Source organism: Hypomesus nipponensis, chromosome 4, assembly GCF_054491055.1.
Source record: "Hypomesus nipponensis isolate SF chromosome 4, ASM5449105v1, whole genome shotgun sequence".
Taxonomy (NCBI): Eukaryota; Metazoa; Chordata; class Actinopteri; order Osmeriformes; family Osmeridae; genus Hypomesus; species Hypomesus nipponensis.
The window spans coordinates 12340001-12355130 of record NC_140364.1 but is presented as its reverse complement, the minus strand read 5'-3'; the positions used below and the strand labels follow the sequence as shown (position 1 = coordinate 12355130).

The window sequence follows — 15130 nt, the reverse complement described above, 5'->3', positions numbered from 1 at the left end:
GGTTCAATCTGGCCTAGCCAGTGGCACTTCAAAGCTTCCGCGGAGCTACAACTACAGAGGAGTCTGACAAGCAAGCACCCTTCAGTTTTACACACAGCACCCTCCACAGTGGAGGACCATCGCTATGGCTGCTTCACTACTCGGGGTGAGTTTGTGTCTGATCCAATTCTTAACGATTGTCACTTTTCTAGTGAAGTCAGTTTAACAACGTTGACCACGGCAAATGAATAAAATATGAGCTAAAAAGCTATCCGTATGTGTAATTGAGAAAAATGGGACACTTTAAATAGCTTTTTATAATTACAATAAGATATTTGTAATGGTTTTCTCAACATAATTTAGCATTCAATAGCCTATCGATTATTCTTGACATTGCTGTTTTACCCATGCACGGTCAAGAATAGACCGAAAACAAACTCAGAGTATGTCTTAAGTCTGTTACGCACGGTACATACGCAAGGGTGTGTGATATATCTGTTTGTGGGTCTCCGCAGGAAGAACCGCGTTTAGGCTGCACCCCCTTGGCCATGCTGGCCGCAACCTGCAGCAAGATCGGCGACCCAAGCCATCCTTCCCCGCCCGCTCTATCCGACGGCATCCCTGGACTCGGGAAGGGCTTTCACCCGTGGAGGAGATCCGCACAAGGCAGCACCAGCCTGGGGCTCAACAATGTCTCCCTCGGAGTTTCCGGTGGGACCTCCAGGAGTAACTTCACCGGATTGGCAGACTCATCTAACGGAACTACCGTCTCCAGCGCTTTCTCATTAACCACCGCAAATTCGTGTAGTTCTCCGTTTGGGAATGACTATACACTTTACCAGACATCATCCGATAGCCCCACTGAGCATACACATACGCAACGTCCAATGTTTCTCTCCAAGCTCCCTGCAGCAGTTGATGGTTTGACGGGGATGTATCCAAGGATGGGCGTACATGCACACCCTTACGAGTCTTGGTTCAAGCCAGTGTCTGAGGTTAATAACGTTACCAGCGGGACGTCATCTTGGTGGGACATGGGCACCGGCTGGGTGGATACGCAGTGTCCAAACGGGCTGCCCTCTCCACTTAGCAACTATTCCGACTACGCACCTTTGCCTCACAGCCACCCCGCCTTCAGTCCCGGGCCCTCCCAGCACCTGTTACCCGCGTCCCAGCATCTCCTGGACAGCTTCAGGCCGGCGCTCTCTGCCTCCTATACAGACTCCTGCCCCGGAGCCTCGGTGCTCAGCGGAGTCCCCGCAGTCTCTCTTTCGAGCTCTCCCCGGTCATCATCCCGGCGCTATACCGGCAGAGCCACGTGTGATTGCCCAAACTGCCAGGAGGCTGAGAGATTGGGACCTGGGGGCACGAGCCCGCGGCGAAGAGGCTTGCACAGTTGCCACATACCGGGCTGTGGAAAAGTGTATGGTAAGACCTCACACCTGAAGGCACACTTGCGCTGGCACACCGGGGAGAGGCCGTTCGTCTGTAACTGGCTCTTCTGTGGGAAACGCTTCACGCGCTCAGATGAGCTCCAGCGGCACCTACGCACGCATACCGGAGAGAAGCGGTTTGCTTGTACGGTCTGCAATAAGCGCTTCATGCGCTCTGATCACCTTAACAAGCATGTGAGGACGCACACCGCGGACGGGTCAGAGGAAGGGACACCGGGAGAACCGGGTGCCGGTAAGAGGAGCAGCGACACAGACAGCGAGCATTGCAGCGTCTCAGGGAGTCCGAGCCAGTCCCCCGATCTGTTGCACGCACCGGAGACCGTCCAATCAGTAAACGGACACAACTTACTGGACTAGACGGTTAAAAATGTTCCACGAAGCATAACGCCATCTACTTCACGGAGTGTCTGCACCTGAAAACGTTTATTCTAAAGCGAGAAGCGTAAAACCAACTGCTCCCAATCACGAGTCTTAAAACAAACACTGGGCACAAGGTCTGGGCTCTAGTTTAAGGGTCATTCTACCAAGATCATTTTGTTTTATGTCGTTGTTTGCGTTTCAGTAGGCATCTGAAAATATTTACATGTTTACAGTCGATACGGGGTTTCTTGGAAATTATTCAAAAACGGATGTGGCACTTTATTCTTGAACTTTGTTTGTGGATGAAAGTTGTCTCCTTTTACCTCACTAGCCATAATTGGTTTTATTTGTAATATTTCATTATGACTGCAGTTTACACTTTATACCTCTCAGTCAATTTATGGATGTGTAATTTCACAAAGTAGACTGCCATAACGTCAAACTAAGTAGGCGAAATGTTAAGGACTCAGCGTGTTGCTTTCTTCGGTTTAAATTGTCATCATCAAACTTTCGACGGAGAACAAAACTCAAATTATGCCTATTTTTATTACCTATGAGTTAGACTTGTATTTTGAGGTCTGTAAGTCGCACTTTGAATTAATATTTAAGGTTTTAAGGAGGTCTGTTTGATTATTGCGTTTTAATTTAACTGACCATGTATCTGTTGGTTTTTGAGTCCAATAAAGACTAAGGTTTTGATCAATCAAGTATATGTTTGTTGAATGAAAGCATTTGACTTTGAGGATAGCCTCATTAAATAGGCCTACTTCATTAATTTATGTAAACAAGTCATGTGAATAAAAGAAAAGAAAACGTTAATACGTCTATTTATGTTGGCTATTTCACTATCGAAATAGCCAACAAACAATTTCGTTTTTATATATATATAATAAAATAAAATATAAAAAATAAAATAAAAAGTAAAATTCTCTAGGGGAATTAAGTTTAGTCAAAATAACCAAAACGTTCCGTCATCAATGTTTTGTCATGGTTTAAAGTAAAAGATCATTTTAGCTCATAAACTATGTCAGTTTCTTTATTTCAGATTTTTTTAAATCCTATTTCACGTAGGGAAATACCAAAAGAAAGATCAAATTATCTACAATTACTTAATTAAATTTTCTTTAAAGAATAATAGAACTAACGCATTGAACTGCAAGGAGGTTTTGTAGGTCAGAGTAAAAGATTCACGACGGGTAAATGTTTTTAAACTTTTTGCTCAGGTGCCATTTTTTTAGTTATTTCATAAACCACACGGCTTGGTCAATTACGAAAATATGGATCATAAGACTAACTCAAAACTACACATATTCTTAATAATATGCAGTGTGAGCCATAGCATTAGATATTATGTCAATATTAAGTGTGGTTTATTTGTGAAACTCGAATGAGTCAGTCCTGGCCTGGACTTGGCAGTAGTGTTTGCATGTTGCGCCATCTAGAGTCTATTTCCGGCAACTGTGACGCTAAAGTTGGTCGGGCACGGTATAGACCCCCCCCCCCCCCCCCCCACCACCACCATCATCCACACCCACACGCACAGTAAGAATATAAAGTTTTAGTCCGACAGCTGAAATACAAAATTCTCAAAACACAAACAGCTGCAACAAGATCAATACAAGATCGATGCTTTTTATTTTTGTGAAAACACTTCATTTTAGTTGCTTGAATTTACAAATGGGAAGACAAAAAAAGTCTAGTTTGTTATTCAAAATCAATGCCCAGTTCAAAGAGATGATTCTTATTGCTGATTCAATCTCATGCAGAGATGCAGTGCATTTATACTTAGACTCAGCTGAAAAATATCTACTAGGGTAACCAACATATACAATACAATTTTACAAAAAGTAAAAAAGAAAAGAACACAAATCACATCAACATTATTATTAGTGTTTAAACGATAAAAGAGCAGTGATTGCTGTAAACATGTTACATAGAGATCAGAGAGATAATTAAGTGACGGATCCTTCAGTGAGTTACTATCCAGTAATCGTACAGTATTAACCATCGTACCTTACAAAGCCTGAACGAAGAAAAGGGTTATTCCAGCCCTCCCAAGATCCACGCAATGCCTTTAAACAGTCTTTCATCCCCACAGCTAAGTAGATCAGTACTTCAGCTGAATTACTACATAGTTAGTCCATTGTGTTGACTGTTATTCATTCATCAAGGATGGCCAGTGTACAAGTATATGAGTAATGAATGAGCTAAACCCTTCAGACAGATCTAGGACCAGTTTGATACACTGAATTATTCAGTTTAAGACTACCGAAAGAAAAATAAACTGATTCTAAACCAGTGCCTTGGCAGCGACATTGCCTTTGTTCAACAGTAGTCATAACACTGGTGTTGTAGTGAACTCACTGCTTCTATCAGAACCGAGTCGTCTACAGTCTCCCCCTGGCCTCACCCACTGTGGTCCCACAACTCTAAAGACCTACGCCGCAAAGCAAGTATCCCGCCTTAAAGACTACGTACACCATGGTGAATATACAATATATAACCAGCAATATTTATCTCTGTCCCAACCTCCTTTGGCCCTTTGGTACCGCCATGGTGGGCTCCCTCCCTCCCTCCCTCCCTCCCTCCCTCCCTCCCTCCCTCCCTCCCTCCCTCCCTCCCTCCCTCCCTCCCTCCCTCCCTCCCTCCCTCCCTCCCTCCCTCCCTCCCTCCCTCCCTCCCTCCCTCCCTCCCTCCCTCCCTCCCTCCAGTACTGCCCAGGTTTCTCTCTGGTATGGTCTGCAGCCTCCACAGTACTCAGTAGTATAATGCACCAAAATGGTACCTGCGAGCAAGTCCACCCCCGTTATTTACATGTATTCATTTAGCAGACGTTTTTATCCAAAGCGACTTACAAGAAAGAGCTATTATTAACAAACACTAAAATCAAGTAATAAAACTCAACTGTCCAGTGACATGTATGCCACAGCCTCTCAGAAATATGACAAACAATTTAAATATCAAACATAAATTCAACATCCGAACAAATATTCCAGACATAGGACAATAATTGTTGTGCAATGTTACCATAAATCATTACTGGCATGATAGTGATTCACGTGTCCACTAGGTGGCAAGCTAGCACAGACTACATTTGAGGTTTGATGGAAGAATAGGTTAAGTACACTGTCATGAAAAAAAAAAAAAAACTTGCCTAAAACTTGTAGTGTTTTACGTGCTAAAATCATAAATAAGAAGCATTTGTACACACACAAACTGACATCACCACACACTCACACACTACTGAACGTGAAAATGAGTGCAATTAGAGAACATGATTATCTAGTAACAGTTGGGAAGACTTTCACTTATTGCTGCCATACATACGCACACTCATAAACCATGAGATTGCTTTCACCAACTCAAGACAAGTGGCCAAAAAATAAGTCTGTATGACTCAATCTGCACTCTGGCACAACTTCACCCTTACTTCCCCCGACGCCGACCTCTGACCCTTAGCTCCAGGGGTCACCCAGGGGCATCTTGGGAACATGGATGTGCATCTCAACAGGGCGGTCAGATGGGCAGTCCCTACGGTACGTGACAGTCTTCTCACTGGAGGTCGGGACAAAGGTCAAGTCCTGGATAGAGACAGACAAAGGTCAAGTCCTGGATAGAGACAGACAAAGGTCAAGTCCTGGATAGAGACAGACAAAGGTCAAGTCCTGGATAGAGACAGACAAAGGTCAAGTCCTGGATAGAGACAGACAAAGGTCAAGTCCTGGATAGAGACAGACAAAGGTCAAGTCCTGGATAGAGACAGACAAAGGTCAAGTCCTGGATAGAGACAGACAAAGGTCAAGTCCTGGATAGAGACAGTCAAAGGTCAGGGTCAAGGTTGAGGTCAGATTAAGGTTGTCACTGATGCAATTTTTGGAATCTGTTATTGAGACTGAACATGGAGGCTAGTTGTTGGTGTGGCTAACCTTCCCTGTGGGGTTGTATTCATCATTAGTGGCGCCCCCTGGTGACCAGGATTTTCTGTGCAGCAGCAACCACAGCACCGCCACCAGCACCAGGCCAGCAAGCAGTGTCAACAGACACACACTCACGAACATCTGCATGTACCGCCTGCCAGACACACACTCTACAGGGACACACACACACGAGAAGACTGACGTAAGTGGGTAGGAGAACCAAAAACACACAAAGTACTTGCTTTTATCTGGATTCAGTGTTGCGCGCTGGAACACTTTTTGAAAGTTGTTCGATCCTGACAGAGCAGCAAATTACCACAATTACACACAGGAAGCGTGAGACACACACACACACACATGCTAAGACACCCACCCACACACACACAGTTACACACACACAGACCTGTCAATCAAAGAGATGACATATATATACAGTTGGTTTGTGGTGTGATGTGGATTGGCTCATCTTACACAAAGTGTCAAGTTCTGCTCTTACATTTTAAATAGTTACTACAGTAACTTGGCCCCTGCTCTCCGGACAGGAGAGGGCGTGTACAGGAAAATACAGTCCCATAGGGGGGAGGGGAGGAGGGATAGAGGGGTGAGGGAGACAATGATCTGCACTGTTCCAGCAGTTGGAGGAGGAGTATTTTGTTGCTACTTATGTGTGTGTGCACACTTGTGTGTGTGTGTGTGTGTTTTTGTGTGTGTGTGTGCATGAGTCCGTATGACTGTGTGTGTGTGTGTGTGTGTGTGTGTGTGTGTGTGTGTGTGTGAAAACTCGGGAGGAGACAGGAGGGAGGAAATCCAGGATCCGCCTGATCCGCCTCAGCTGGTGCTGACTCAACACTAGGACGTTGTGTAAGGAAGGACGGACGAACGGAACGAGCTGCGAGTGCGTAAGTGTGTGTGTGTCGGTCGTACCAGGGTTTGTGCTAATGTGGAGCTGTGTTCTGCCAGACACCAGGCCTGTGTGGAACCTGTAGCGACAGCTGTCAGGGCTGGTGTAAACACACTGTCTCCACACCTCCCCCTGAAGACCTGCACCAAGATGGAGGGAAAGAGAGAGAGACAGAGACAGAGACACAGAGAGAGAGAGAGAGAGAGAGAGAGAGAGAGAAAGAGACACAGAGAGAGAGAGAGAGAGAGAGAGAGAGAGAGAGAGAGAGAGAGAGAGAGAGAGAGAGAGAGAGAGAGAGAGAGAGAGAGAGAGAGAGAGAAAGGAATGGAGATTAAATGATCACCACGAAAAAAGGCAGAACGTTGTGGCCAATAGAATGCAAGTGTTTAGCCCTACCTGTGACGTCATCGACATAACCCACCAATGGGGCACAGGTGTGGTTGCAGCGTGACACCTCTTCCTGTGTGAGACCATGAGACAGGTGACAGTCCACACACCTCCTAGTAATAGGGTAGAAGGTTTTGATTGACAGGGACTTTGACAAATGGTGTGGTTGATTGAGAGGTGGGAGTAACAAACAGAGAGGGGTTACCAGTGGGATTTACAGGTGCTCTGGCAGGTGGGGCAGCTCTCACAGAAGGTTCCGGAGAATTGGAGGTCATCGCACATGCATTTGCCGCACACGCACGTGCCCCGTCCGCTGCATAGCGCCCCATCCTTAGACAAACAGGTCACCGTGGAAATGGGACAGCCGCAGATCTCACCTGCCCAGCCCTCGGCACACAGACACTCACCAAACACGCACACACCCCGTCCTGAAGGAACGACACAATAAAAGTCCAATGTCATCCACCCCATTCTCTTTCCTCTCTCAGTGTGTCTCTGTGTGTGTGTGTGTGTGTGAAGTGTCTGAGTGTGTGTGTGTGTGTGTGTCTGTGAGTGCGCGTCTGTGTGTGTGTGTCTGTGTCTGTGTGTGTCTGTGAGTGTGTGTGTGTCTTTTGTGTGTGTGTTTACCTCCACACAGTAACCCCTGCTGGTAGGGGCAGGAGAAGTCGTCCATCTCACAGTACTTCCCATGGACTGTTCCCAAGTTGCTCTGGTCACACACACACCTCCCGCAAACACACACTCCCCGGCCGCTGCAGTCGTCTTCCGAGCCCTCCGCCCTGCACAGCCAGGTCTGATCGGGGTAGGAGTCCGGGTCCAGCTCGGAGCCTGTCGGCTTCCCCGGGTCCTGCTCCAGACTCTGCTCTCGACTAGTTTGGTCTGAGTATCGGTCTTGATCGCTCTGCTCAGAGTTCTCTCCGCAGTGTGTGTCGTCACGGCAACGTCCGGCCAGTCCGCAGCGGCAGCGGCACAGAGATCGAACCCTGACCGTGGTGGTCTCGTTGTAACCCACAGGTCTGACCATCACCAACACATCCTCCTCTTCATCATCATCATCATCGTCACTGACCGGACAGGAGAGCAGTCCGATGGTAATGTTAAAATAGACCTGCAGAGAGACACAGAAGAGATTTTAGAATCTGTCACTGCAGGTTAACAATGTCATGGAGGAATCAACAGATCAGCTGATTCAAGCCCATGACTACTTTCCCTGTGAAATGTGTCATAAGCTACTCAGCGCAGCTTATTCACTAAGACGTCTGTATATGAATGTGTGTGTAATTGTTTGTGGGAATGTGTGTAAGAGCGAGAGTGTGTGTGTGTGGGTGTGTGTGGGTGTGTGCACCAGTAGAATGTCCCTACTGTCTGGTTGGGCTGTACTGCAGAGCAGCTGCGGTTGTTGCTGGAGATGGATCCATTGGGACAGAGAGGAGAGACGTTGACCCAGAACCTGCTGACCGCTCGATCCTCGACTGATACCGAAATCTCCACCTCCGACAGCAGCCTCTGAAAGACAGAGAGAGAGAGAGAGAGATAGAGAGGGAGAAAAAGGAGGGACAATAGAAGGAGAAGAGTGAGAGTGGGAGAAGGGATAGGGGGATGGGGGACAGAGAGAGGGAGAGACGGAGAAGGGGAGACGAGGGAGAGAGGGAGAGAGAGGGAGGGAGGGAGGGAGGGGTCAAAACGTGTTTGTCTCTTGTGTCCTCACAGACCCGGGCTGACGGAGGGAGCCAGGGAAAGAGGCAGGAGAAGAGAGAGCATGTTTGTTTTAGAGGCTTCAACACTGTTTACCACATGCGTTCTGTTTACGTCAAAAAGGAAGACAGGGGGAACGAGTGCAATCCAGTCTAAGGAGGAGGAGAAGCCATGCCAGAGAGGACAGAGGGAAGCAGCGGAGTGTGGAGGAGAGATAAACACAGGTTGTCACATGTCTCAGAAAGGCTCCATTGTACTTCTGTCCTCTGATAAACACAGGGGCTGATGGGGGGGGAAAGAAGGCAGGTCCAAAAATAGCGCCTTTGTATTCGCCAGCGATTAAGACAGCGTTTCCGTGGTGATCAGATGGCATTTATAATGCTAGGCTCTGTTCTGTGTATCCGCTGGTAGAGTGTGTGTGTGTGTGTGTGTGTGCACGTGTGTGTGTGTGTGTGTGTGTGTGAGCGTGCAGATCTGTGAGTTCGGCAGATTCTCGAACCAAACAATGGAGTGCTGTGCCAGCCCACTGCAGGCCAGCTGCTGCCAACTAAACACCCCAAACCCTCCAGCCGCACACCCCCTTTCCCCCCATCCTGCCCCGACCCCCTGCCCTCTCTCATCTCCCTTCCCCGTCCCTTTGGCACATGGCTGTGGAGCTCCATTTCTACCTCCTACATGGTTCCATCCCCTCGGGGAACAGAACACCAATGTGTTCAAAATTGCTCATCCATACCATCACCAATCCGAATGCTTTGACACGGAAGAGGAGGAAGGAAGTGAGGGGGAAGGGGTTCCGGAGGAGGAGGAAGTGAGGGGGACGAAGAGGTGGAGGTGACCGTGGAGACTGTGTTACCTGGTAAGCATCCACCACCAGATCTATCAGGTTAGGGGCCTGGAACAGCAACTTCCCCAGATATGACCCCGGTAGCAGCCTCACTAACTCCTGGAGAGAGAGAGAGAGAGAGAGAGAGAGAGAGAGAGAGAGAGAGAGAGAGAGAGAGAGTGAGAGAGAGAGAGAGAGAGAGAGAGAGAGAGGGGGGGGGAGGGGAGGGAGGGAGGGAGGGAGGGAGGGAGGGAGGGAGGGAGGGAGGGAGGGAGGGAGGGAGGGAGGGAGGGAGGGAGGGAGGGAGGGAGGGAGGGAGGGAGGGAGGGAGGGAGGGAGGGAAAAGAAAGAGAGAGACATAATTAGAGATGGGGGTGAGGGGGAAGAGAGCGAGAAAGGGAGGGAAAAAAAGACAGAGGATTGGAGAAAGACAGAGGAAGTTCGCAAAAAATCAAGAGCCAGCAGGATACAGAAACAGGGCAAGAGAAGCAAAGAAATAAACGGAGAACGGAAAAACCCCCAGAAACAAATATGAGATCAGAGAGCTGCAGACCTGTGATGACGTGTCCGAATGCAGACTTTTGGATTTGCAGGGCGCGTGTTTGTGTACGTGTTAGTGAGATTACTGTACCTCATACCACTGATATTGCTGCTTCTCTATGGCGAAGATGGAGTGAATGTGATTCTCCAGTAGCTTCTCGGCTATCAGACCAAGACTGGGGTGGTCCTGAAACACACAAACAGATCAGGTTCATCAGTGGTGTGTACGTGTGTGTGATAGGTGTACATGTGTGTGTGTGTACGCGGTGTGCGTACGTGCCTGATATGTGTGTGTACACGTGTATACATGTGTACAGCATGTGCGTGTATATGTGTGTGTGTCTGTGTGTGTGTGTGTACAGATGTGTGTGTGTGTCTCACCAGGGTGGTGCTCTCAGAGTAGACGTTATTGTCCATGTGACAGCGTCCGTCGTGCGGGGTGACGATGCCCCCCAGCCTGCTGTCCAGCGCCAGGTGAGACGGCTGGTCGGTCATCAGCAACAGCAGACGCTTCGCCCCTGGCCTCCAGCCCATCTCCTCCTGAGAGAGAGAAGAGGGAGCGGTCACTCATCTGCTCACTGAAGCCGACCACCTCATCCTCTTATCGCTGTACAATGTCGTGTATTCCATACTCCAGCTTGCACACTCGTGGAAACAAAAGCACGTCCTGATGAGTCAGTCATTTCTCGAGCGTGAAGTCATACTTCACAGCCGTCGTTTTCAGCGTCCAGACCAGCCCTGCTCAGTCGGGCAGACACTGCGAGGCCGTGTGGCCGTGTGCGGGGGGGGGCGGGGGAGGGGGTGTTTGCGTGAGAGTCATCGGCACCACCAGCGGCTTTGGGGGAACTTTATTTTTAGTCCGAGGACCCCCACCAGTTCTTTTTCTCCCCCAGTGACTCACTGCCCACAGCCCTCCGAATCAGGACCCCATTAGGGCAGAAACATCTCATAGCAGGCATAGTTAGAGTGTGTAATGCTGTGTGTGTGTGTGTGTGTGTGTGTCTCATACTCCCGCAATGATGTCACTCTAAACCACCCCGTCTGCTACTGTTCACGCTGAGACAATGTGTTTATCCCTGGGAGATCTCTCTCTACACACACACACACACACAGTTGCGTACCTGGCAGACAGTGGCCTGCAGCAACGCGTCCAGACCTCCCTCGGGTGTGTCCATGTTGCCGGAGATCCTTTGGCGTTTGATCGTGCGTGTAAACTCTGACGTGTTCCCCGTCATGCTCAGAACATGGTGGAACCCATGGGCTGGCCGACACCGGATCTCATAATCACTGACAAACAGAGACACAGAGGGAGAGGACGAGAGAGAGAGAGAGAGAGAGAGAGAGAGAGAGAGAGAGAGAGAGACAAAGAGAGAGAGAGAGAGAGAGAGAGAGAGAGAGAGAGAGAGAGAGAGAGAGAGAGAGAGAGAGAGAGAGAGAGAGAGAGAGAGAGAGAGAGAGAGAAAGAGAGAAAGAGAGAAAGAGAGAAAGAGAGAAAGTGAGAGCAAGAGCAAGAGAGAGAGAGAGAGAGAGAGAGAAAGTGAAAGACACAGAGAGAGGGAGAGGGAGAGAGAAAGACAGAGTAAGGATCATCAACAGAAAACAAACAACAAACTTCAATTCAAATGAGAAATCTTCCCACTCATCCTTCCTTTCATCTCAAAAACAAGGATCCCAGTGTTATTCAGAGCCTCCTACTAATCCCTGACAGACTGTTCCTCCTCTGGGAATTCCTCAACCACTTCCTTGCCAGGCAGTGATGCTGGTTACCACGCCTACCTGCAGGGGTTGCTTATCTTGGACGGGTGCACGTTGATGTAGGGGGACACAGGCTTGTCCACGAAGGAGCCGAAGCCCAAGCGCAGGTCTGAAGAGTGCTCCGTCATGCGATGGGACAGGGCCACGCCCACTGACTTCAGCTAGTACAGGTAGACAGGTTGAGGAAGGGAGGTGAGAGGGGTGTAGCCGGGGGAGCTGGGCTGACGGAGGGTGAGAATGACTGGGGGGTTCACCTGGTCCAGGTTCTCCTGCATGGAGGCCGACACGTCCACCAGGTAGTAAAGATCCACGGGATACCTCTCATGCTGCTTCACGGCTACTATGAAGCTAGCTTCAGACCCTTCACACACACACACACAGGTCAGATGGTCTCCTGCTTTCAAAGTGACTCACCTGGTTCATTCACTGACCTGAATGTATAAGTGACTGACCTAATCAGCATGAAATGTAAGTGTGTGTAATGCTGGTCTCTCACCTGGTCTGAGAGTGGTGCTGGTCTCTCACCTGGTCTGAGAGTGATGCTGATCTCCCCAGGGGACACCTGCGTGCTGCTAAGCGTGGCGTTGACCTCCACCCTGACCTCTGGCTGCTCAATGAACTCGTAGCCACACCCCCTTCTGGCCAGGTTAACCGCCAGGTCACACTTCTCACTCAGCTCCGCCCCCTCCAGAAAACCCTGGGGGTCAAGGGTCAGGAGTCACTCTGATGTCATGATATGGAGGGACAAAACTTCTCTGTCCACTGCTTCAGCAGACCAGTGAACACGCCAGTAAGCGCATGAGATGCAGATGACTACCACAGAGCATACAGTAACTAAGACATGATTACATAGCGAGGTTGAATATCAGGGCCGCTCCTTGTGTTGTGACTGGGAGGGTGTTCGGCAGCGCCTGGCAGTGACATCACAGTTATGAGGTTTGTCCCAACCATAGCAGATCTATCATGTGCTAGCAGCTTTAGTTGTTTTGACGGGGCTAAAGAAGATTAGCGAACTTTGTGTCCAGTTCACATTGCCCCAACAACGTTCGGCAAGCACCAACAAACCAAACATTCTACTGTTGGGCTGTTGGGTTTCGAATGCTTGGAAAGATAACTGGCCTTTTCACACTGGCCCAACAAATGCCAACAGGCATATCACACCAAACCAACAGAGCCCAACAACTGTTGGCTGTTAGTCTTTATTGGTATTTGGTTGGGCAGTGAGAACTGGCCTTAACTGGAAAAGAAAGAAGGGCCTTCAGGCTACAGACCCACTTCAGGCTACAGACCAGTATGCTAAAATGCCCCCAAAAGCCGGAGTCACTGGTACTTTCCATACCTGCCCCTCTGGCTTCCACCAAGTGAAAGTGATGGTGGGGTGAGGTTAGTGCAACCGGTCATGGTCTAAGTCTCAGGCAGGAGTGGGGGGGGGGGGGGTCGTGGGAAAGCACCTGAGCGGACTTTAACATGCTCCTGTTTAAAGGCTGGTCGCTCTGTTTCCTGCAGCTGCTCTATGTGTCTGGTGGTCACTCTGGTGCACTTTATGGTCTCTCGTGGTCATTAAGTGGGGCAGAGTGGCACTTAACGAGAACCCAGGATTAAACTAGCGCCCAAACACACCGTCTGGTTGAGTGTATGTTTGTTGGGAATGAAACAACAGCATCTGCAGCATTGAACACACACACACACACACAGGTCAGAGGGCATGCCTGCCTGTTTTTAAACACACATTATACACACATGTTTAGGCAACATGAAAGCTTTTGTGCATCACTACTGAGGAATGCATCAGTCTCTTTCTCTTTGTCTGGATGGAGGCCTTTGTCTCGCTCACACACACACACACACACACACACACACACACACAGAGAGCTCTTATCTTACCTCTTGAAAGCACCAAGCACAGTGCGGTCCCTGTCTGAGACAATCTGCACATGACGACACAAGAGAAGAACCACACACACTACCTGCAGAGGAAGACAGAGAGAGGGGGGGAAAAGGATGATTAACATATGAAAGACTTGTTACTATTTAACACTTGTCAGCTATGCACAACAGAAACTTGAAACTTGGTGGTGATGCACATGCCACTTCTCTCCTTTGGAGTTCACAAAGAGGAACACTGAAACAGTATGTGGGAACAGGTGATTTATTAGTCAACTGAACTTCTGTACATGTGCCGGCACATAATTTCCGCTGGTTATACTCATCTGTATGACTCCTTAACAGATGAAAACGAATGTACCACCGGACTTAAAACGATTAAGTAGGCCTACACCATTTAATTTGAGGGTATAGGCCTACTTACCAATGTCTAATTCAGTGAGTATATGTGTCATTGATGAAATGTAGGACAGGAGAGAAATGCTTCAGGTCTCGGAAACACTGATGCGGCTAACAAGCAAGTCTGACCTAATTACACCTGCTCCACGTAGCTGCGACTCACTTTAGCAAGAGCTTTTAACAACAGATCACAACTGATCGACAATATCATGTGGAAATGAACTAATCTGAAAATATGGAGCTTTAATCGTCGTCACAGCAGGATGGAAGACCACCTCTGGCAATTTAAGATTGCATTAAACACCCGACAATAATGTGATGTTATGGCAGGGTATTATTCTATTAAGGTTGCTATCTTTGTAGCCTAAGAGGTTAAATAAACGTTAGATCGTGGTTTAATCTTATTCATTAAGATCACTCACCTGATTTGGAGCCTGGGATGAAGGCAGCGACCAATATAACGACGCAGGACAGCACAACATGCAGAGGGAGGTTACAGTATTTACGTAGCCAGGAAGTCATATTCAGCACCAGGGGCAGAATAAGACCAGTGTAAGACACCGGTTGCAGGCAGATTCCGGTCTCTACTGACGGTGTCCAACAAAAAATCGTGTAACCTACGTTCGCGCTAACAAAAACCAGCCCCCGAAAACCATGGGGCTTTGGGGCATTGTCACCGTTTTTAACCAGCAACCTCTTAATCCTGTAAGGCGTGTAATTCACATCGTTGAAATCAGCTTACCGTGGGAATCCACCGGGCGCGCTCGTATACATGCTAGTGAAAGAAAGTGAAAACTAAGCGGCTGTAGCGGTCGCGCTCTATCCATCTATTCCCGCATGCAGGTGTAGCACTGCCCTGCTTGTCTGTCGTCATAACGTGCGCTTGACGAGATAAACGATTCCAGGCAAGTATTGAGTCAGGCTACTATGTGGATTGAGTCCTGCCCGCTCCTTTGATTCTGCCTGTATGACTACACCAGCGTGCTGAATTAGCTTTTTTTTTAAGCCATCGAGAGAGGAGTTTGTCGATCATTGA

General features: G+C 48.5%; 2 protein-coding genes across 3 annotated transcripts in view; one reads left to right on the top strand and one right to left on the bottom strand.

Annotated features, from left to right (window-relative positions):
• The first annotated feature begins 499 nt into the window (after positions 1 to 499).
• sp8a (sp8 transcription factor a) lies at positions 500 to 2480 on the top strand. The gene has a single exon (XM_084695512.1). The coding sequence runs from the start codon at positions 528 to 530 to the stop codon at positions 1788 to 1790; it is 1263 nt and encodes a 420-aa protein (XP_084551638.1). The 5' UTR covers positions 500 to 527; the 3' UTR covers positions 1791 to 2480.
• A 2020-nt stretch (positions 2481 to 4500) lies between these two features.
• The window catches only part of itgb8 (integrin, beta 8), a 10638-nt gene continuing 8 nt past the window's right edge, over positions 4501 to 15130 (bottom strand). Inside the window, exons 1-16 of one of the 2 annotated variants that reach the window (XM_084697084.1) lie at positions 14517 to 15130; positions 13696 to 13778; positions 12337 to 12508; positions 12066 to 12172; positions 11833 to 11972; positions 11178 to 11343; positions 10438 to 10596; positions 10148 to 10243; positions 9547 to 9636; positions 8361 to 8504; positions 7626 to 8106; positions 7204 to 7426; positions 7008 to 7111; positions 6635 to 6751; positions 5720 to 5880; positions 4501 to 5374 (exon numbers count right to left, since the gene is read on the bottom strand). The exon at positions 14517 to 15130 is cut by the window's right edge and continues 8 nt beyond it. In XM_084697084.1, coding sequence (XP_084553210.1) covers positions 5249 to 5374; positions 5720 to 5880; positions 6635 to 6751; positions 7008 to 7111; positions 7204 to 7426; positions 7626 to 8106; positions 8361 to 8504; positions 9547 to 9636; positions 10148 to 10243; positions 10438 to 10596; positions 11178 to 11343; positions 11833 to 11972; positions 12066 to 12172; positions 12337 to 12508; positions 13696 to 13778; positions 14517 to 14616 — 2469 coding nt within the window. In that variant the 5' untranslated portion in view covers positions 14617 to 15130 and the 3' untranslated portion in view covers positions 4501 to 5248. Of the gene's footprint in view, positions 5375 to 5719; positions 5881 to 6634; positions 6752 to 7007; positions 7112 to 7203; positions 7427 to 7625; positions 8107 to 8360; positions 8505 to 9546; positions 9637 to 10147; positions 10244 to 10437; positions 10597 to 11177; positions 11344 to 11832; positions 11973 to 12065; positions 12173 to 12307; positions 12509 to 13695; positions 13779 to 14516 lie in introns of those variants that run through there. The other variant, XM_084697085.1, reaches the window with a different exon arrangement.

Excerpts from the sequence above, each read along its gene's own strand:
- sp8a (XM_084695512.1), top strand. The coding sequence starts at position 528 with ATGCTGGCCGCAACCTGCAGCAAGATCGGCGACCCAAGCCATCCTTCC.